Source organism: Scomber scombrus, chromosome 10, assembly GCF_963691925.1.
Source record: "Scomber scombrus chromosome 10, fScoSco1.1, whole genome shotgun sequence".
In the NCBI taxonomy this organism is placed as follows: Eukaryota; Metazoa; Chordata; class Actinopteri; order Scombriformes; family Scombridae; genus Scomber; species Scomber scombrus.
This window is the reverse complement of record NC_084979.1, coordinates 20,033,110-20,053,425: the sequence shown is the minus strand read 5'-3', so window position 1 is coordinate 20,053,425 and position 20,316 is coordinate 20,033,110. Positions and strand designations below refer to the sequence as shown.

The window sequence follows — 20,316 nt, the reverse complement described above, 5'->3', positions numbered from 1 at the left end:
TATGAATTTAAAACTGCTCTATGCCTGAAATCAGGCATGGTGCCTGGTACTTTAATCCCTGAATCCCTTCTCTTATTAAATCTAAATTAAATTGAAAAGTAGTGTCCATTAGGTTGACTCTGTGATTTGCCACTTTGTGCTCAATATGTACCACTTGCTGTCAACTGTCACTACTTCTCTTTCATTCTCACCGTTTCTGGAAAAAAATAACACAGCAACACTGTTGTCTTAAGGAGTCATCCTAACCACTGAGAGCGACACAAACACAGCATGCATTGAGTTAAAGTTTGTTTCCTTTTCTTACTGGGCAGTATACTGGCAGCTTAATAAAAGCTGGATGGAAAATTTTCCTGCTCACATGTACCTCAGGTCCAAGCCTAGCAGACAGCACTTTCTTCTCTCCCAACCAACACAGACACAATGATGAAATTAAGGACTTTGATTTTCACGTCTGTTATGCTCCCGTGGATCCTGTCCTCTGCAGCAAAGGATGAATACATGGAAGCAAGAAAACCTAAGGTAAAAACATCTTTTGGGGTTTATGCACTGCATTAATGAGCGAGTGGAAGAAACAAAGTGGAGCTATTATGCAGATTTCTTTTTTTTTTAACAGAAGGATGAGGTAATCTTCCCAGACTATGGCATCCCTCAAGACTCAGACAGTGACCCAGCAGCAGCCCCAAAAGCTGAAGGTAAGGTTTGTATAAACAGATAAATAGTTTTCAACAACTGTTTCAAAGCTGATTATGCAACACTTGCTGAGGCATTCTTCCACATTTTTGTGAATGTAGCTAAAGCCTGGATTATGTAATAACGGGGCTGATCAAGTGTCCTCATTTAAACTGTGTGTAGAGCATTTTAAGCTGCATAGTGACATTGCTCAGACCAATTAGCCGACTCAAAAGCAACAATCTGTGAAAACGCTTTTTCTTTTTTTTTTTTGCAGAATTGCCGACATGTCTACTGTGTGTCTGCCTCAGTGGATCTGTTTACTGTGAGGAGGTGTCCCCTGAAATGTCAGCTGTCCCAGCACTGCCGAAGGAAACAGCGTATCTTTATGCACGTTTCAACAAAATCACAAAAATAAGCAACAATGACTTTGCAGACATGGGTAAATAAATAAAAATCAGTATTCAGCCAGTCCTCTTCTCCAGTGAATGCCTTCTTTTCATGCTTTCTCTTCTCCGCCCCCCCCCCCCCCCCCCCCCCTAGTCACATTAAAAAGAATTGACCTAACTGGGAATCTCATCGGTGTGATAGAAGATGGAGCTTTTTCAAGACTTCCCAATCTGGAGGAGCTCACCCTTGCGGAAAACAGGCTGACGAAGCTTCCCCCACTTCCCACCAATCTAGTATCACTCAATGCCAACTTCAACAAGCTGTCAACCCAGGGCGTAAAGGGGAATGCTTTTAAAGTAAGTAGCAAGTGAGTCCACTAATCTTGTGTTGAATATTATGACATTATGTACTTTAAATGTTGTTGAACCTAGCCTATTCTAAAAAAAGAGAGCTGTCCTGCTGCAGAAACTCACAAGACTGGAGTACCTTTACCTCGGAAACAATGATCTGACAGCGGTGCCCCAACTTCCAGAGTCTCTTTGCACTGTGCACCTGCATGTAAGTTCATCTGTAATTCACTGCAATTAATCAGAGAAGTTCCTGTAGAGCCAATTAGATTTTCTTTTACTGTAGCTACACAATGGGCCAAATTTAGTGTCCTTAAAATTGGTCTCCCATGTCTCCTGCAGAACAACAAGATCGCAAAAATAACAGATGAGACGTTCTGCAAAGGAAACACCAGTTACTACATCCGAACCAACATGGATGAGGTGAGACTGGATGGGAACCCTGTCATGCTGTCAAAGTACCCCAACAGCTTCATCTGTCTGCAGTTTCTCCCTATCGGATGGTACAACTGAAACAACCAAAGCATGCTTCTTTTTTTTGACAAATGTAAACCTTCAGGGGAAGTTCTGTGTAAACTGAGCGAGTGTAAGATGCAGATACAGATGGTAAAAAAATCTCAAAATATAGTTCATAAGTTACATTTTTATATACTCAATAAATCAGTTGTACAGTTCGAGTCTTTAAACGTTTCAGCAGTGAATCTCATACAGCTTAACTGTTTTTTATAATCAGATAAAATTTACAGCACAGCGAGATTTAGCCAAGGGAGAAAAAAGAGCTTGTGGTTTTTGTTTCTTATCGGTGCTATCTGCCAAGATTAAAGACATCTGTGCGGAATCATCCAAGATATCTTTAAATACAGAGACACTTTTTTGTCATTTTTCTGTTTTGTTACAGTTTGGCTCAGAGTTTTTTTTTGTCTATGTAGGTGCTAAGCAGTGTCTTAGACCCAAATAAATAGTGAGAACTTGGTATGGTTATTATGAAGAAATGACACTGCCATTTTCAGCCTTGATCTCACACCAGTGCTATTATTACTGCTAATGTTTATTAAGCTGAAGACCATATTAACAATAAAACCTGCATGTTGGAAGTGATTTCTCCATCAGACTTTCATACTTTACTCCTCAAAAATGTTCAAAATTGTGACACTGTTGTAACTGAATAGCACATTGTTAGGTCCATTCCAGCTGGAAACTATCAAGACGGGAAGCGTCCAAGAATGTGTCCTTAGACGACACACGTGGAGTCCACATCGAATCAGACCACCGTTCACTTGGCTGCAGGCTCGTTAAGAACGATCAAACCGTCTGCTACCTTCTGCTGGTACTGCCGCTCTGACCGCTTTCTTCTGTAGACATCATCTGGAAAGAAAATGACAGAAATGAGAGACTTGAAATGAGACAGTTGTAGTAACAGACAGTTTTTAAAAGCGCAGGTGTTATCAATAACATAAACGATGGATCTGACCCATTCAAGTGTCCCTGCAAAGCCAAGATAGTGTGACAGTGAGCCAGCATTCACAATGCCAGGACCCTGAAACCAACACAGCCAAATAAAATTCTCCCATTGTTCATTTTATTATTTATACCTGTACTTTAAGACTGCAACGTTTCAACATTGCTTCAGTGGAAATGGCCCGTTACTTATAGTAAAGACTTCCGAAAAAATCATGAATGACAGCAAAACAGTTTGCCACTACAAAGGATGCAGAATGTTATAAGGAAACTACTTACAAGCTGAGGAAGGAAACTGGAAATTAGAGTCTGTTGTCTGAAAAAGAAAATATTTTCTGTATCCTCAAATGGCCTCAAGATTTTTAAAAAAACATGCAGGGCTTTTTTTCTTTTTTTTTTTTTTTTTTTTTAAATAAGAGAGGAGTCTTTATTTCTCCTGATACTTCACATTTGAAGTAAAGCAGGCTGGGTTGGATAAAAGAGTAGAAACACTCGAGGCCTCTTTTGCTTTTAGATCTTTTAAGTGATTATGTGGAGTATCTTCTCTTCAAAAGGTATAATTAGAGACATGTCAATACTTTACAAGAACAATGTGTGATGCAGAGATGGAAAATACATTTACATACATGCTTCTACTCCACTACCTTTCAGAGGGAAATATTTTACAATTTTTATTTATAGAGCTGAAATGATTAGTCAACAGCCAGAAAGATAATCAGAAAGTTATTTTTAATGTCAAATATTCACTAGTTCCAGCTTCTCAAATGTGAGTGTTTCCTTGCTTTTTAAAATCTATAATATTAAACTAAATATCACTGGATTTTAGACTGTCAGTCAGGCAAAACAAAAAAATTAAATATGTCAAGTTGTGCTTTATGAAATTTGTGATGGGCTAATAGTTAGGCTGCAATTAACAGTTCAGTTTCATTTTCGATTAATCTGACGATTATTTTCTTTCATTTTCTCATTTTTCTTAATCAACTGTTTAGTCTATGTAATGTTAAAAAAAATATTCTTGTTTTATCTGAAGACCAGTCCATAAAACTTATTCAATTAAGTATATATAAAGAAAAAAAAGAAAGATTGGCAAAGAAAAATAGCAAATTATCACATATGAGAAGTTGGACATGATGCCACTTTTGCCTGTATAATGATTAAAAGACGAATATTCGATTATCAAAATAGTTGCTGGTTAATTTTCTGTAGATGGACAAACTCTACTAACTGGTTACTTCGCAGAATCAGACTTTACACACAAAACATGTAAATCAGTTTCAATATGATACACAGTTGCACTTCTCAAAGTATACTCAACTCAATATAAAGTGAATTTTTAATTAAATAATATTAAACCTTGTTGAAAGGGGCAGCTCTATGTGATGACTACTTTTAATTAATACTTATGAACTGTTATATTGTGAATGCAGACGTGTTACTTACAACATTTTGACTTGAGTACCTGAATACTTCTGCTACCACAGGTGAAATGTAAATAATGTCATCTATTGATTATTATATTCTATTGTTTCTTTGAGACAATATGACTCACCTGTAAATTATATATTGTCTGGAATCACAGAAAGTTTCATCAATTAATCTACAGAGTCGTAGATATGTTGTTGTATTTGTTACTCAGCTGTAAATCTGCGTCTGACCCTCCTCACTGTCTGTACTATGTGGACTTAAAATGTCTGTTTATGCTCTTTCTCTCATTTTTTCCATGTTTCCTAATGACAGTGGAGGAGAGGAAAGAGGGGAGTGGAGGGGAGGAGAGGAATGCAGGAGAGGGGAGGGGAGAACAGGAGAGAGGAGAGGAGACGAAAAAGAGAGGAGATGAGTGGAGATATGAGAAGAGGAGAGAGAGGAAAGGAGAGGAGAGGGGGGGAGAGAAAAGAGGAAGTAGGAGGGGAGAAAGGAGAGTACAGGAGAGGAGGGATGAGAAGGAAGGAGAGGAGAGGGGAGGAGAGAGAACAGGAGAGGAGAAGGGGGGAGAGGGAAGAGAGAAGGTGGGAGAGGAGAGGAGTGGAGACAAGAGAAGAGAGGAGAGGAGAGGACAGGAGATGAGAGGGGCAGTGTAGGAAACTTTGAGGTAGAGTCCAGTCATAACAGTGGGACCACAGTAAACTCGTGGTAAGCACATATAGCAGTTTCTACATCATTTAAAAGTACATAAAACATCTTCCCAGAAATATTTAATGAAGTTCAGCTAAACACAAACCAGGCGACCTGACCTCCTGCTGTTAATGACAAAATTTTAGTCTCTTTGTTTTTTAACATTTAACTCATGACACACGGAGGCTAACAGACGTGCTAGCTAAATTAGATACAGATTCACTTAATTTGACATTTTACACTCACAGAAACTTTCTGGTCCTATCCTCACGTTGATCATGATCCACTCCATGACACCTCCGATGCAAAAGAAGATAGGTAGAAACCTGTACGTCCCAAAATGACGTTTACCCGGCACAAGGCTCAGCAAATGTTTCAAGTTTTGACTCCTCTGAAACATCCTGGATAACGGACTTTTATAAGGTTAAATGGCGTCGACGAGCTCTCTACAATGCCACCGGGAGACTCTTGAGAAAGGCTATTTCAACAATATTATACAAGTGTTGACATTTTATACTTGTCCTTCTCACACGTTACAAGTGCAAGGAGAATGAGAGGGTGAGCTCGTTTTGTAAACCTGGTATAAAGAAAGACGGACGGAGTCGTCTGGAAGCTGGTGAAGAATGAGTCACAGCTCGACGTCGGAATGAAAAACGAACGCACCCGAGAACGGTATTGCGTAATATCCGGTTGTGTTATGAGTGAGTATGGTTTATGTGTCGTTCGTGTGCTGTCGGGATAATAGGACAAATGACACCCCGTGGGAAAAATCACATGAACGCCCCTTCAAGTCGGAACTGAACAACTCGGTGAATCGTCATATATCAAGACATTTGGAGGACGAAAATATGTTTGGTTGATGATGTCATTTGTTGATGAAGAAACGTTTTATTTATTCACGTATTGTATATCTTTTTTTTTTTGCTTACATGTAATTTGTAATGTGGTAGTAGCCAAGATGGAGTACAGCAATATTTTAGTAGTTTTAGGGGATGCACTGGTGCATCAACAACTCTGGGACATAATACAACACATTACGACTTAAAAGGTCATTAACACACTAAAGTCGGAAGAACGACTTACCAACTCTGAAAATGGGACCGAGGAGCACTTGAATGCAACACTAACCCTGTAAAATGAATGTGTGTGAATGTGTGTGAAAATAAATAGTTAAAAAGAAAAGAGTATAATCACATAATATTTTCAAAGCTTTGTTCAATGTCTTTATATGCACTTATTAGTCAAATTATTACAATTTGAATGTTAAGAAAACGTTTTAAAAATATTTTTGTGAAAACAAATTTAAATAAAAGGGGGATTTCATGAGATCTGACCTTTTAAGTGACACAACAGAATCAATAAAAAATGACTATTGGTATGGTATTAATATTGCAAAACACAGTGTTACTGGTCAGTGTCGAATTTCTTTAGATCAAGTGTTGCTATCCAGAAAAGATTTGGGCATTTCTGTTTGGTAACGGGGTTCAGTAGATTTTTTTAAAGCAGGAATTGGAGAAAAAAAACAGAGCTTTGGGTCTTTAAAGTCCTGCCCATCAATGAGACATGATATAAATTCAAGTCAATCTATTGGTTATCTTTGACTGTGTGTTGAATCACAAAAGATGGGACTGGCTTTAAAAATAGGGTTGAACTCAGAGCACATACTTACAAAATTAAGTTTGCACAGGTATTATGTTGTAAAAAATGTGGTGATGGTGGCCTTGCATCCATAGAGTTTAATATAGGGATCTGTGACGTCCCTCCCTCCCTTTTTGCTCAGGCTTCCTGGTCCAGGAGCCAGTGGGTGGGACTAGAGAGGAAGTCAGGAAACTACCTGCACCTGGGTAGTTTAGGCCTCAGTCTATTTAGCTGGATTCTTTGCTAATTAATCTCTCTCTTCTCTTTCTTCCAGGCCCCCACCACCCAGATGGGTATGGTTGTTTTGTTTGCACACATCACATATTTCATTCATCCACACATTACTGATTAGGCTGACTAACTGTATTTTAACTTAATTGCATAATACATGTTATTTTAGATGCTTTATTAATGTGTGATTCCCTTTTTTGTTGCAGAATCATAAATATTGGAGGGGATTTTTTTTTTTTTTTTTTTTTTTTAAACATGATTTCATTATTCAAGAATTAGTTGTCTCTTATGTGGCAGCTCATGTCAACCATAACATCATAATGCATTAAGCTCTTATATGGGACAGAACATTTGTAGAACATGGAGACAGATTTCTTACTCCTACTCTAACAGGCTAAATTTACGCACTTTAAAACCACAAATTAACTATATCTATTCAAATAATCACTACATCTGACTAAAATATCACCTTTCATAACCTTGACAAAGGTTCATCTTATGTCTTATGTCTGACCTCAGCAAAGGTGAGTACCACTTCTTCAACAAACATTACTGTACATCTGCATTTTTAGTGTAAGGAGAGACCTGCAGGAGAAACATCATGCACATCTTTACACTATTGTCTATTTTAAAAAGTAGCTTTTATATTGTTTTCCATTGTCATTTAACATGATGGCCGCTTTTTGTCATGTATTATAATAAACACAGAAAAACATATCTAACCTGGTATTGTTTGGTTGTTTAATATTAAATTTTGCTCGAAACTCAGTTGAATTTATAAACATTTCAGTGTGTTTCTACTTTCCTGATGACTTTTCAATTGGGATTCAATAAATAAACTCCAAAGTAGGTCACTGGCTGGAAATCAAGTGAATCCACAAGGTTGCATTAGCATAAAAAAAGAAAAATCTTGGCAATGTGGTTCGATAAGGGTAGTAATTTCTTACAATTAATCATGTCAAGTACACGTACCCAATAATTATTTTCAACTATTATCAAAATTTGCAGTTGCTAAAGCATCTTTTCCATAGCATTCAATTTACTCAAAGAAATCAGGTCTCTGACATACAAAACATTTAGAAAAAAAGTGAGTGATAGCATTTAGTCCACAGCATGTGTAAAATGTGGAGCTCCCCATTATTAAACCATTATGTAAACCAAATGTTAAACTTAAATACTCATGCTGTATCATTCATATATTGTTCAAGATAGTTGACACAATTTGTCATATGTTTGATAACTAATGTAGCTCAAGTTTCCTCCCTAATGGCTCTAAAAATTGTAGTGAACTTGGTTGTAAGCAGCTTGGATGTCGGAGCAGCCGATGTTGCGGAGTTAAGATGAAAAGTTCAACCATGAAGCAAAATTAATGAGTGACAAATACACAAATGGGTTTATTTGGCTGGAATGACCTAACACATCACTGTTGATATGAGCTCTAAAGTGTAACAGTATGACATAACACTGCAAAGCACACACAGCAAATACAGATACATACACTCAGACACATGCAGAAGCTACTAGGTTCTCCAGGAATAGTACCGTACAAAGAGATAACAGAAGGCTAAGAGACTCATTTTTAAAGATCTAGCTACTTTAAATTCACCATAAAGAAACTGGGCTTTATTAGAAATGCTTCTTTTTTGTTTTGTACATCATACCGTCAATGAAGCATTTACTTTTAAAGGAATGTCTAATATGAAATGGTGGCATTGATGAGAAAGTGTTTCACTGAGATAACACTCTTGCACTCAAACAGATGAAACACTCATTTTTCTTATGTCATCTGTATGGACACTGAGCCTCCAAAAAAAAAATCATTATTAGTGATACATTTCTGAAACCAAGGTCAATTTTGTTCTTTTTTTTTTTTTTTTTTAAATCGTGATTTGTGTAATATTATGACAAATCAAACAGTCGTCCACCACAACTGTGCTGCAACTCAGTCTTCAACTTTGTGAGCTGGTCTACAGAAAGTCCAGTGATGCTCCACTGTGTTCTCGTTGGCGCGCTCACTCATGTGGTGCACACGCGTGTTTCGGATGTTGAAGCCTTGTTTCATGATGTAGTCCATGAGGTGAACGCGTAGGGACACCTCTTGATGATAGTCACATGGTCCGAAGGTGAAGGACACCTGGCAGTCTCTGGTGTCCATCATGTGTTTGTTCCACTTGGTGAAGTTGTTGGAAATGCCTTCAAGTAGAGCGTGAACCTTTGTGGTTATGGTCAGCTGCGTGATGATAACAGCGACCGGGTTTGAATATTTTGACAGTTTCCGAGTGCTAGAGAGCTCCACTACCTGCTCGAAGATGTCTGGAGGGTACAGCGGCTTGGGATCGCTAAGGCAATGGATCAAAGGTTCGATCTGGTAGAAGTCCGCCTCTTTCCTCAGGAGGTCTGTCTCCGTGAAGTCCACCGGAAGGGTAAGCTCAGACGTCCGTAGGAAGTTAAGGATGTACCTGAAAAGTGTACCATCGCGATCGATGAAATAATTCCCTTGGGAATCTCGAGTTGTGGGGAAGTCACCCCGGAACATGGCGCCCAACATGGAGTCTGGATAACGCTGCAGGGTCGATAAACTGGTGGTGTACATGTGGCCTCCCACGTTCAAGGTAACAGGAGATGTCATCTAGCGCAAAAAGGAGGAGAGGATAAGGATCACATTTCTGTTAAGTTAAAGCAAGTAAGCTTTTGCCAAGGAAGATCAAATGAGAAGTAGATATATCACCAACTGATATTTAATTAGGTATTCATTACAGTGAGGGGTGTTTCTAATATTTTATCTACCTTTTATACCAGTGAGAGCAGACTAAATCTTGGGAAAAAACTCAACAAACACTCAACATTACAACTTTCATGAATGAATTAAAAATTAACAGAAGCCAACACTTCTTAATCAGATACACCTGATGTTGCTCTTATTGTTGTCTAATTCCTAGCCATCTCTTACCCTATGGCCCCAGTCTCCATTATCCATTTGTAGAGCAATATCCGCTTGGTCAGAACCTAAACAGAGAGGGAACAGATGTGGTTTGGCCTACTTCAATTACACCTGTGAAAAAACAGTCACGTTACCAGGAGCGGTAATAAAGTTAAGCAGAATATGTGCTGAGAGCCTGCAGCGCCTCTTTGTAAGATTAGATAAATGAAGTTCTTCGTGTGAGTCTATTTACTGTGAAGGCAATGCTGCTGCTACTGCATTGGAGGATTTATTGGATTATTTATGAGCTGTGTTATTCTTAATCATACAATGCGAGTTATTTGCATTTTAAACTGGTTACATTGTATTTGCTTGCTGATTTATTCACTTTGTGTGTGTGAGTAAATTAGGATCAGCCACCCGCCAAATGTTGGTAAAATATGCGAGTGGCTGATAGATTTGCTTAACTCACTAGCCAAAAAATCCAAATGATCATTTATTGAGTGGCTGGTGGACAAAAAAAGGTACATTTTGAACCCTGAAGTGAATGCAACCAGTCAGGAACAGATGGGACTCAACCACAGATGATAGTGATACTTGACAGCTAATTGAAAGTGAAACCTGGCGCTGCTGAATCATATGACCAACAAACCCATCGATGTACAGTGTACCCTGCCCAGCTAAATAAAAGGCCACAATGTGCAATTAAGTGAAGCCAGCTAACATTAGCGTTTGTTTGATAGCTCCAGACCTGAGAGCTGCTAAGTTATCTGCTGTGAAAACGAAGCAAACTACAGCGAAATGATAAAAAAACACAACCAGGTTCCTTTTAAAGTTACATGAAGTTACGAAGTTGCTAACCAGCTCCACTGAGGTGTGTAGCGTTAAATTAAAAATGTGAAAACCACACTGAAAATGTTTATCGTATAGCCTGCTAGCTAATTGCTAGCTAGCGAGCTAATAGAGCTAGCGGTGCGTTCACGTTAACGCCAGGATCTTAATTAGTCCAGAAGTGAGATGAACGTCGAAACAAAAGCTTACCAGCTCGCTTTTTATGGGCTTGTATGTTTTTTTGTTTGTTTGTTCAGCTGCAGCGGCCTGAGGTTTGCATTAAGCGGTGCAGCCAGATAGTTGCTGATGTTCACCGCTGGTCTCACCTGGCAGCTGTGCTCGGCTCCGGGCTGCAGCAACACTGCGCAGATAAACGGAGGATGAGGAGAGAGGAGGGGAGGTCCTGCTGCAGACAGCCTATATCTGCATGCACATCACACAGGACCATGCACATACTTCGGATTTTTATTCGCATGATCAGTTTACCTTACAGCTCAAATGCTTCACTGTGATTTATATTAACATGTAAGAAATGCTGGGGCACTATAAATCTTTTACTCACTGGACGGGTTCACAATTGTTCAAGTCTGTCTTAAAGCAAAAGGCAGGTCCCCAAATAAGAATTGAAATAAATCTTTTTTTTTTTTTTTGCCATAATCATTCTTCTTGTTCATACGGACCATTAAAAGATCCCTTCATAATTCTCTTACAAGTGATGAAGGCCAAAATCTGCAGTCCTCCTGTGCAAAAATGTATTTAAAAAGTTTATCTGAAGCTAATGTGAAATTCAGCCGTCCAAATCAGCCAAATCAAGATATATTTCAATGTCTTTTAAGTGCCAAACTCTGTCATTATGTTAATAAAACTGCAGCTCAAGCTTCAGATGAACTTTTAAATGCATTTTTGCACAAAATGACTGTGTGGACACACTGTGGATTTTGGCCCCTATCACTTACATGGAAAGCACATTTGAAGGGGATCTTCTAATTGCCAGTATGAACAGGAGGAATGATTACAGCGAGGAAAACCTCTTTTAGTGTTCATTTGGGCACCTGATTGTTGTTTCAAGACAGACTGCAAAAAATCTTAACCTATACTTTAATGTAAATTTTGAAGTGTTGATATTTGTCTACATGCATGTCACATACAAGGGTCATGTGCTTTACAAACAAAGGAAATGATTAAAAGTCTTTAGTTCAGGAAGATTTCTTTGTGCCACCCCCGGTGTCTTGCTGCAAAATGATAAACTCCAGGATGAGTTTGGCTGTTCGACAAGGCCTCTCCATCACCACTGAGTGGCCGCACTTCTCCAGCAGGTCCACCCTGCATCCGGGCAATATCTCTGCAATGACCGAAGCTCCAGAGACATCCACCACCTGAAAAAACATGGGACAATTATCCAGGGCTGTAACTAATGATTATTCTCAGTATTAACTAATCTACCAATTGTTTTCTTGATTAATTAATTGATCCTTTGGAAAATAGATAGTTATAGATATCTTAAAGCCCAATATCATCAAATATCTTAAGTGGTGGAGGAAGTTCTCAGATCTTTTAAGTTAAAGTAGCAAAACTACAATGAAAAAAACTCGATTACAAGTAAAAGTCATGTAAAAGTACACAGTCAGCAAAATGTACTTAATGTATCAAAAATACAAGTACTGAAGTAATAACGTACTAAAATAACCCGATTTAGAGTGTATAATATTATAACTGATTAACTGATGTGTAAATGTAAGCAGCATTTTAATGTAAAACATATGTTAGCTTATACTGGTGAATAGTGTTATCTATAACAATGCATATATAACAAACTGATCATATGTTTTATGTATAAGATGTTGATCTGAAAAGTAACAAGAAACTATAGCTGTGAAATAAATATAGAGGAAAAAGTATGATATTTCCCTCTGAAATGTAGTGGAGTAGGAGTATAAAGTAGCAAAGTAAAATTACCTCAAAATGATACTCAAGTACAGTATTTGGGTAAATGCACTTAGTTACATTCAATCACTGAATGATTAATCAACTAATTGTTTCAGCTCTAAAATGATCATGTCTTTGTAGATATGTGGCTGCCAGTACCTCAGAGTCTTACTCAGACACTAACAGAGCAGCAGGAGACATGAGCCTCCACCTTCAGGATACAAGTTGGTACACAGCCACAGGAATTTTAGGATTAGTTTATAAGTGAAAGCTGCCAGATTGTGTACTAATGCAGGCTTTGCTGAGTCACCATGTTAGTGAAACATCATACTATCATACCTGGTCTTGTTTGCCCCATAACACTTGTAAAGGTGCAGTGATCAGATGTAAGTGTTCCTGTAAGGCATATCTTGAAGATTCTTCAACAATCTCCATAAATACTATAAAAAAAGAAAGAATATGATTGGTATATTTTCATGCAACATATACATGTATACTATAGTGCTACATAAGAAATTCATGTAAACTAACCCTCCTGGTAAAACGTGTTGTGAGGCTCCCGGACATCTACCAATCCTTGGAGAATCTGAACAATGACAGCACATGTATTAACAACCACAAGTCTTTCAGACTGATGTTCCCTCTGAGTGCACATAAAAGTGAGATGAATCACCCCTTCATGTTCAAGTGCGGGCCTGACCTGCTGAGGGATTTTAAAGCGGACATGGGAACAAAGTTTGAACATGTCCTCCATCTCCTCGGGTGTGGTAGGGATCAGCGGGATGTTTAGTGTGTAATTGCTGTGCTCCAAATCTTGCAGATGATTGTCAAATTTGGTCTCACTTGGGTGTCTTATACCTGCGGGATAAAATCAGTGTTTCCTGATTAGAAACTGACACTCACATCATGTGTGGAATCATAAATAGTCAAAAAAAACTGAAGCTAAAAAGGAGAGGTGAAATAAAAATGTTTACGTGTGTGTCATTATGGTCATGTTTGGTCATGTCTTGTGATTCAATCATTTATAATCAGTACTTTATGACAACCTTTAAACATACATTTATTTGCACTTTCTTTGTAAAATGTAAAACACACACACACACGCGCACACACACACACACACACACACACACACACACACACACACACACACACACACACACACACACACACACACACACACACACACACACACACACACACAGAATGACTGACCGTCTGGACAAATGAGAGTCATGCTACAGATTTCTGAGGGGTAGCAGGCTGCGTAAACCCCCGCTACGTTTCCCCCCATGGAGGTTCCAACCAGATGAAAAGGTTTCCTGTTTAAGCGAATGGTTTCCACAAACTGCGAAGAACAAGGCACAAAAACATATTTTCAGTGGAATGATCTAGGCACCTGATGTGTACTGTACATCCATACATTTCATATAGTAGCTGTGTTTTTAGTGTACCTGATGGATCCGTCTGACCTGCCCCTGAATGGAATAATCCTCACTGTTGGTGCGTGTTGTTCCTTCGTGGCCGGGCATATCCACGCACACGATGTGCAGATGTTTTGGTAAATACTAGAGCAGCAGAGGAGAGAAAGTACATCTTAAAATAATGTATGTATGTTTGGAAGCAAAGAAAGGTCAATAATTTGATATAAACACCTATTGTAAAATATAAAGTGAAATTTAGATATCACTGACTTTACAGGAGTGAAATATGGTTATTAAAGTTGTAGCAATTTCTAAAAATAGATTTTTTTTGAATGGTGGTTACAAATATAGACAGAAAATTTAAGTCTGATGTTTCCAGTCACTAATCTGAACTTCTTTTTCTTGCATCATGTGACTGACATGATATCCTGATATCCTGTCTGGATGGATGTTTGATTGACTCCTTGGCAGTCCAGATGTCAAATATTTCAGCCTGAATTTCATTGATTCAACTTGAGTAAATTGATTTTTCTGACCTGAGTTGAATTAATATATCCAAAAATACCCCACTGAATTTGTTTTGAGCAACTTGATTTTTTTTTTTTTTGAATATCTCAATTAAATCTGATGTTAGAAACTGCAAACTGAAATGACCTTGACATGTCAAAGAAGGTAATTCAAACTACATACATTCATATTTCAATGCTATAAGTTCAGTTGTATTTAAATAAGAGGCATTTTATTTTAAATGCTTGTAATATCTGTATTCTTATGGTACTTCAATTCCTACATATTGTGTGTCTTTAAAATTCTTAAAAATGCTTCAAGAACTTGACAAAATTACTGTATTTTACATTATTATTAAAATTTAACAACTGGTGATTTAGTAATTTTTGCTGTTACTGCATCCTTAAAAGTGGTAAAGCTAAAGTTTGACACTAATTTATTTCTTTTTAGATGAAATCAGCTGCGTGCTGTTCTCAGTTCTCATGAGTTTGACAGAAAAAAACGTTCATGTGTTATGTTGCAGATCCCCTGACCTTAACAACAGTGAGCCAGGTGTCTTTGTGAGCGGAGAAGCCGTGCAGCATTAAAATGGAGGGTCTCATCCCGGGCTTTCCTCTGTAGGAGTAACAGAAGCGATAGCCTCCGCAGTCTGCGTAACGCACCTGCAGGCCCAGAGTCCTCCGCCAGTACCTGTGGAGGAGCAGGTATGTCTGAGCTCACGTACACACACAGACATGATTGTACTGGAATTCAAATTGAGGCCAAGTGATAATTGGCTGATTATACAAATGTTGCTTAGATACATAAATAGTTCCATGTTGAGACAAATTGATTTTGGATCATTCAAATAAACAGACTTAAACTGCCGTGCAGTCTCTTACAGTATGTTCATAAAGGTTAGATTCACATTTTCAGCCACAATGTGCAGCCCAACAAGTATATTTTAAATTTTAGAGCAGATCTCAAAGTTTCCAAAGATAGAAAATATTTACGTATTTAAGTGCATAAGAAAATACACAAGATATCTGTAAATTTTCAGTTTTTAAGGAATTGAACAGCCATAAGCAACATAGTCTCAAGTTTAATTATCCTACTCAATGTGAACATTTTCTAGCTTCCATGAGGTGCTGAGAGCAAGTGTGGATTAAGATATACATATGTAGATATAGAAATATTTTTCCAACCTTCATGATAGTGAAGTGAAAAGTGAATGGATATTGGATATAAATGAGTCAAATGTTTCCAGAAATAACATATCTGTAATTTCAGGTATTAACAGAATTGATTTTGATTGGAAGCATGTTTTGCTATTTCTGACACATCTCTGGCAGTCCAAAGGGAATGAACACCAGGTATTAACATATTAAGTGAAGCAGAGGACAACACAATTATCACCCTTACCAGTAATACACTCTAATGAGTGCTGAGGGCCAAAGAAAGAAGGAAGCGACAAAGGCCAGGATGGGAATAGCCAGTGTCCCCCCAGCAATGATAAACAGGTTCACCATGTCCAGATCAGCTGCCATAGCTCAACTAAAAACATGATACACTCAAATACTGATTACGCTCATGCAATAACAAGAGAATGAAATGTTGAGGAGTAGAAAAGTCAGTATCCTGAGAAATAAGAAATAGTTAAGAATTGATAAAATGATGCTACGTGCATCTATATGAAGCCATTTTTATAAGCAATTAAAGTATGTAACCTACATATACAAATTGTAAAAATAAACAATTAAAACATCTTTCTATAACACAAAATCTTTTCAAATATGTACAAAATTTACTTTTCAGATGTGTTTTCCTCCTCTTTCTTCTGTCACAGGCAGGCACATGTGACTGTTTAGCTGCGATCCTCTTGATTAGTTCTACAGCATGCAGATACTTCAGTGGTATCTTTAGTAGTATTGATGAATTTGAAGTATAAAAAGCAATAGTATTTTATATTTCTGAAATTAAAAGCAAATAATGGTCCCTGTGGAGTGCAGTTAGTCCCGGCAGATTATGTTTGCTCTGGACACACTCATTGATTATTACTCATCATTGGGAAAAACTGGGCCACTACATCATTTAGTCAATCTTTTAAAGGGAACGCACATGCCAGACTGACTGAGCCCAGGCAGTGTACAGTCAAAACAAATGCAACAAACAACACAGTGATGCAGTACATACATTTATAAATATATAAAATTACCAAAACAAGAGTGCAGATAACAGATTATTTTGATTGTCAGAGGCCTTCACTGAATACAATTACCCAACAATGAAGACTTTCTTGATGTGTAACACATGAGTGTTATTACAGATGGGGACTTGGACAGGGGATATCCTTAAGCATACTGTAGCTAGCCTCTCAGTGGTTACAAACTCAACATTTATACGCAATGCAAGGCTTGTGCAGGAATCCCTGTCCCAATCATACCCTGTGAAAATTGTGTTTTGCTTTCTTTTCAAGCTTATAATTCCAAATACTTTATAGTTCAGTAAAATATTTCTTGCAGCACGAGCTCACAAGTTTTATTTATTTCAGCTGATAACAATGGCTTTCAGACTTTTATCACAACTCTGTGTCTATTTGTCAGAATCCATTATAAACCTCAGATCAAAGCAGCTTCTATGTTGTACAGCTAACAGAACAAATGAGGTGAATTATTGTCTTGACCATTTTCATCTCATTGAAGAATTGAAGACAGTGACAGTTGTGATGTATAAAGAATAAGAATAAGTACAGGGTATTTTTGGTGGTGTTGATTGGGGGGGGGGGGGGGGGGGGGGGGGCTGAACTGTATTTCTGGATTAAAATCCCAGAGTAGCCATTCCTCTGTCTTCATAGACTATTTCTGCCTTTGCCCAACCTTCTGTCGACACTGACTGAAGTAAGATGGCTACAACTTAAAACTCTAACATTAAATACATATAACATTAAAATATAATAACTATGTGGTTTTTAATTAAAGTACAGTGTTTGACAGCGCCTTTGAGTCACACTTGACCTCTTTTTCTTTGTATATCTGACTTTAAAAAGCCCCTCCAGGCATGTTTTAAGTTGTATGCAAGATATTTTACTCGACTCTACTTTTAAAATAATTTGTGTCTGATAATAGTTTTTCCACAAAAAAAAGTCAAATTATGCTGTTACAATGATCTTCACGCCCATTAAACATTCCAGTATCTACTAATATGGAAATATTTTTAGTCTCAAAAGTTAAACAGCTGGACACAATATGTCTCCTACTTCACTGTACATAAAAAGTGTGTGTGCACTGCATGCTTCATGGTTCCAAATCACATTTGTGTAAGTTGAATATTGGACCACAATTGGCTTCCAAACTATTTAAGTCACTAATCAGGCTCGTGGGTTAACCTCCTAAAACTGGATTTTCAATGAGCAGAGAAACTTTCTACTTACAGCAGATAAATGTGAAAACATTCTTCAAGTCAAACTCTGCTCATCCATTATTCTGCACAGTGAAGCTCCAACATTCAAATGTATGAACAAGAGTGGAGGGGGACATTAAACACTTTCCACCAAAGGATGCTTAAATAAGGCACTGAATGTGTTTTTTTTTATATCCACAGTTAGTTATTTGGCTTGGGCTAAATCAGACAATTTTAACACACATCCACATCTGTTCTGGAGCTAAAGCTTCAAATACAAAACTTACCACTGGGTGTCATTAGAGAGACAAACTGTGGAGTGTCCCCTGACTCCTGCAGTACGCAGTGAAGATCTGAGGGGGTGTCAGGGCCTCCATAAACTGTAGGGCGTCATCACTTCTGCATCAGCTTATAGTTAAGCTTACTGGGGGATTTTGTGTACAGGCTTCTGATCCAGCTGTGGACCATAGACTTTGACTTCTGCCTCAAATCCTTTTCACGGGCACTTTGAAGGGATTTCCTTGAGTGAAGGGAAGAATCAAAGCTGATGAACCAAGAGAGCCTTATCTCAAAACACACTGCCCTCCAGAGGTGATTAGACTTGATAGATCCCTGGGATGGTGTGAAAATCAAAGTGACTGGTGTTATTTAAAGGTCCATACCAGTGTTTTTGCATGTGCTGGCCTTGTAGATATAAAAAAACATGGTATATCTAACTATGAGCAGACAAGTTACATTTCTATTAATATTTGAAATATAGTGCAGAAGAGCTTAGCTATTAACTGGGAAAATGGGATTAATTATCATAGATACAGATATAATGACATTGGATTAAATTAGATCCATTTGAGGCACAATGTTAAACTGCAAAATATCTCATGCAGAGTAGTGCTGCCTTTCTGCTGCATCTCTGGACCTCTACAGATGACCTAAATACAAACTAGAGCAGAACAAATGGACACAGCAACTCTGTAGAGAGGCTTCCCTTGCGTGGGAATTATTCTTCATATTTTGCTTTATATAGGATGAAGAGACTGTCCTCAATCTGCTCTGCATCACCCATCAAATTGTATTCTCCAGGTTGTCTGGGCTAGAACTTAACGTCACACCTTGGTCATCACATTGTATCCTGAAAGGGATCCTTGACACAGCAAAGCCTGCAGAGCTGAAATAACACAGCCAATGTGGCAACACAAAAATGTGGGTCACGTGCATCATGGTGGTCCGTTTATCCACTCAGGGTCAGCGATTTCCTCTGGAGCTGTGACCTTATGGGACATTGTGAAATCTGAAATTATGCAACAGATTTCTCATCCTGTTAAGAAATATATAGCATCCCTTTCCTCAGACTTGCCATCAGTGTGGTCTGCCTGCTTTGAAGGGTGTGGCTGCAGTGAGCACTGAGCCCTGTAATCTTCCAGCAGAGGTTCATGTCACCACAGCAGATGATCAAACTGTGTTTATGTGACATTATGTCAAACCTCCACCCCCTTAAACAGGCAATTTATTAGCACTTAGATTAAAATCAAACAGCAGAAAACTTCAAACTCTTATTATGCGTCAAGCTCTAAAACACTGTATCCTACAGTTCCCATGATTCAATTCAAACTGCTTCATCATCAAAAGCCCACTTCTTCAAAACCCCAAACTTCCTCTTTTTAACGCAAGCTTCCTGTTGTAAATTTGTGGTCAAGCACAAAACTGATAGCCCTGATGCTGATATTATACAACTGTTTTCAGAGGATAAAGTAGTAAACCTGACCACCTTCATGCTTAAAAATCGGAATGCTCCTTAACATCTTTAAAGGAGTGATATTGCTGTTTATTGAAAGAGTATACACTGGTGTGAATAAAGTAATGATTATTTAAACTCAACAAGAATCAAGTGCCATTTCTTCTGTGATGAATGGCTGGATCTTATGACTGAAGATTTCTTTGACTCACACATTCATATCAGCCTGAACTTCTCTTGCTCAAAAACTCAAAAACCATGTGCAAACATCTGCCATAAAATAATTATCATCTCCTCCAAGAAATCAAACACAGTCAGGCCAGGCTGCAGGTGCAGTGCATGCATTAACTGTATAAATTGTGTGTCCTGTCTTTTTTCTGCGGTGCATTGTTGGCCAGCGTGCTGTGTTCACCTGATAAAACCTCACTCTCTGATGAAAGCATCCTGCGCTTCCTGCTGTCAGCTTCAATCAGCTTCTTTAAATGCCACCTGCAATACAGTGGAGCCATTATAGCAGGGCTTGAACATAAGATAAAAGAGGATCTAACCTAATAACAATATCTTTTGGTAAAGGAAGTTCACTTATCATAATACAAGTGTACAATACACACAAGAAAAAAATACCTCAGACATGTAGCCTATGTGTTGCTCTACAGGGTTGCAATTAGCTGAACAGGATGTTTCAGAAGAAACTGAATCTTGCAGAAGATCTGCTTCAGTGACTAGCCACTTAATACAATGACTATAAGAGGT

General features: G+C 38.1%; 4 protein-coding genes across 5 annotated transcripts; 1 reads left to right on the top strand and 3 right to left on the bottom strand.

Moving 5' to 3' along the window:
• Nucleotides 1–313: 313 nt before the first annotated feature.
• On the top strand, nucleotides 314–2,645 carry ognb (osteoglycin, paralog b). Of its 2 annotated transcripts, none has more exons than XM_062427863.1 (6): nucleotides 314–519; nucleotides 614–692; nucleotides 947–1,111; nucleotides 1,213–1,415; nucleotides 1,507–1,617; nucleotides 1,749–2,645. In XM_062427863.1, exons 1-6 carry the CDS (start codon nucleotides 421–423, stop codon nucleotides 1,917–1,919), a joined length of 828 nt encoding a protein of 275 aa, XP_062283847.1. In that variant the 5' UTR covers nucleotides 314–420; the 3' UTR covers nucleotides 1,920–2,645. The 2 variants fall into 2 exon arrangements, with proteins under 2 accessions (XP_062283847.1, XP_062283848.1); XM_062427864.1 differs by having other exon boundaries at nucleotides 1,525–1,617; nucleotides 1,749–2,642.
• LOC133988271 (ubiquinol-cytochrome c reductase complex assembly factor 5) lies at nucleotides 2,633–5,502 on the bottom strand. The gene is made up of 2 exons (XM_062427865.1): nucleotides 5,223–5,502; nucleotides 2,633–2,771 (listed from the first exon to the last, which is right to left on the bottom strand). Exons 1-2 carry the CDS (start codon nucleotides 5,374–5,376, stop codon nucleotides 2,680–2,682), a joined length of 246 nt encoding a protein of 81 aa, XP_062283849.1. The 5' UTR covers nucleotides 5,377–5,502; the 3' UTR covers nucleotides 2,633–2,679.
• Nucleotides 5,503–8,211: 2,709 nt separating this feature from the next.
• On the bottom strand, nucleotides 8,212–10,939 carry kctd6b (potassium channel tetramerization domain containing 6b). Its single transcript, XM_062427862.1, has 3 exons — nucleotides 10,807–10,939; nucleotides 9,796–9,851; nucleotides 8,212–9,474 (listed from the first exon to the last, which is right to left on the bottom strand). Exons 2-3 carry the CDS (start codon nucleotides 9,820–9,822, stop codon nucleotides 8,788–8,790), a joined length of 714 nt encoding a protein of 237 aa, XP_062283846.1. The 5' UTR covers nucleotides 9,823–9,851; nucleotides 10,807–10,939; the 3' UTR covers nucleotides 8,212–8,787.
• An 853-nt stretch (nucleotides 10,940–11,792) lies between these two features.
• Nucleotides 11,793–16,003, bottom strand: abhd6b (abhydrolase domain containing 6, acylglycerol lipase b). Its single transcript, XM_062427861.1, has 8 exons — nucleotides 15,855–16,003; nucleotides 14,987–15,143; nucleotides 13,977–14,090; nucleotides 13,738–13,870; nucleotides 13,223–13,380; nucleotides 13,054–13,108; nucleotides 12,862–12,962; nucleotides 11,793–11,972 (listed from the first exon to the last, which is right to left on the bottom strand). The coding sequence occupies exons 1-8, from the start codon at nucleotides 15,977–15,979 to the stop codon at nucleotides 11,793–11,795; spliced, it is 1,023 nt and encodes a 340-aa protein (XP_062283845.1). The 5' UTR covers nucleotides 15,980–16,003.
• Nucleotides 16,004–20,316: the final 4,313 nt, after the last annotated feature.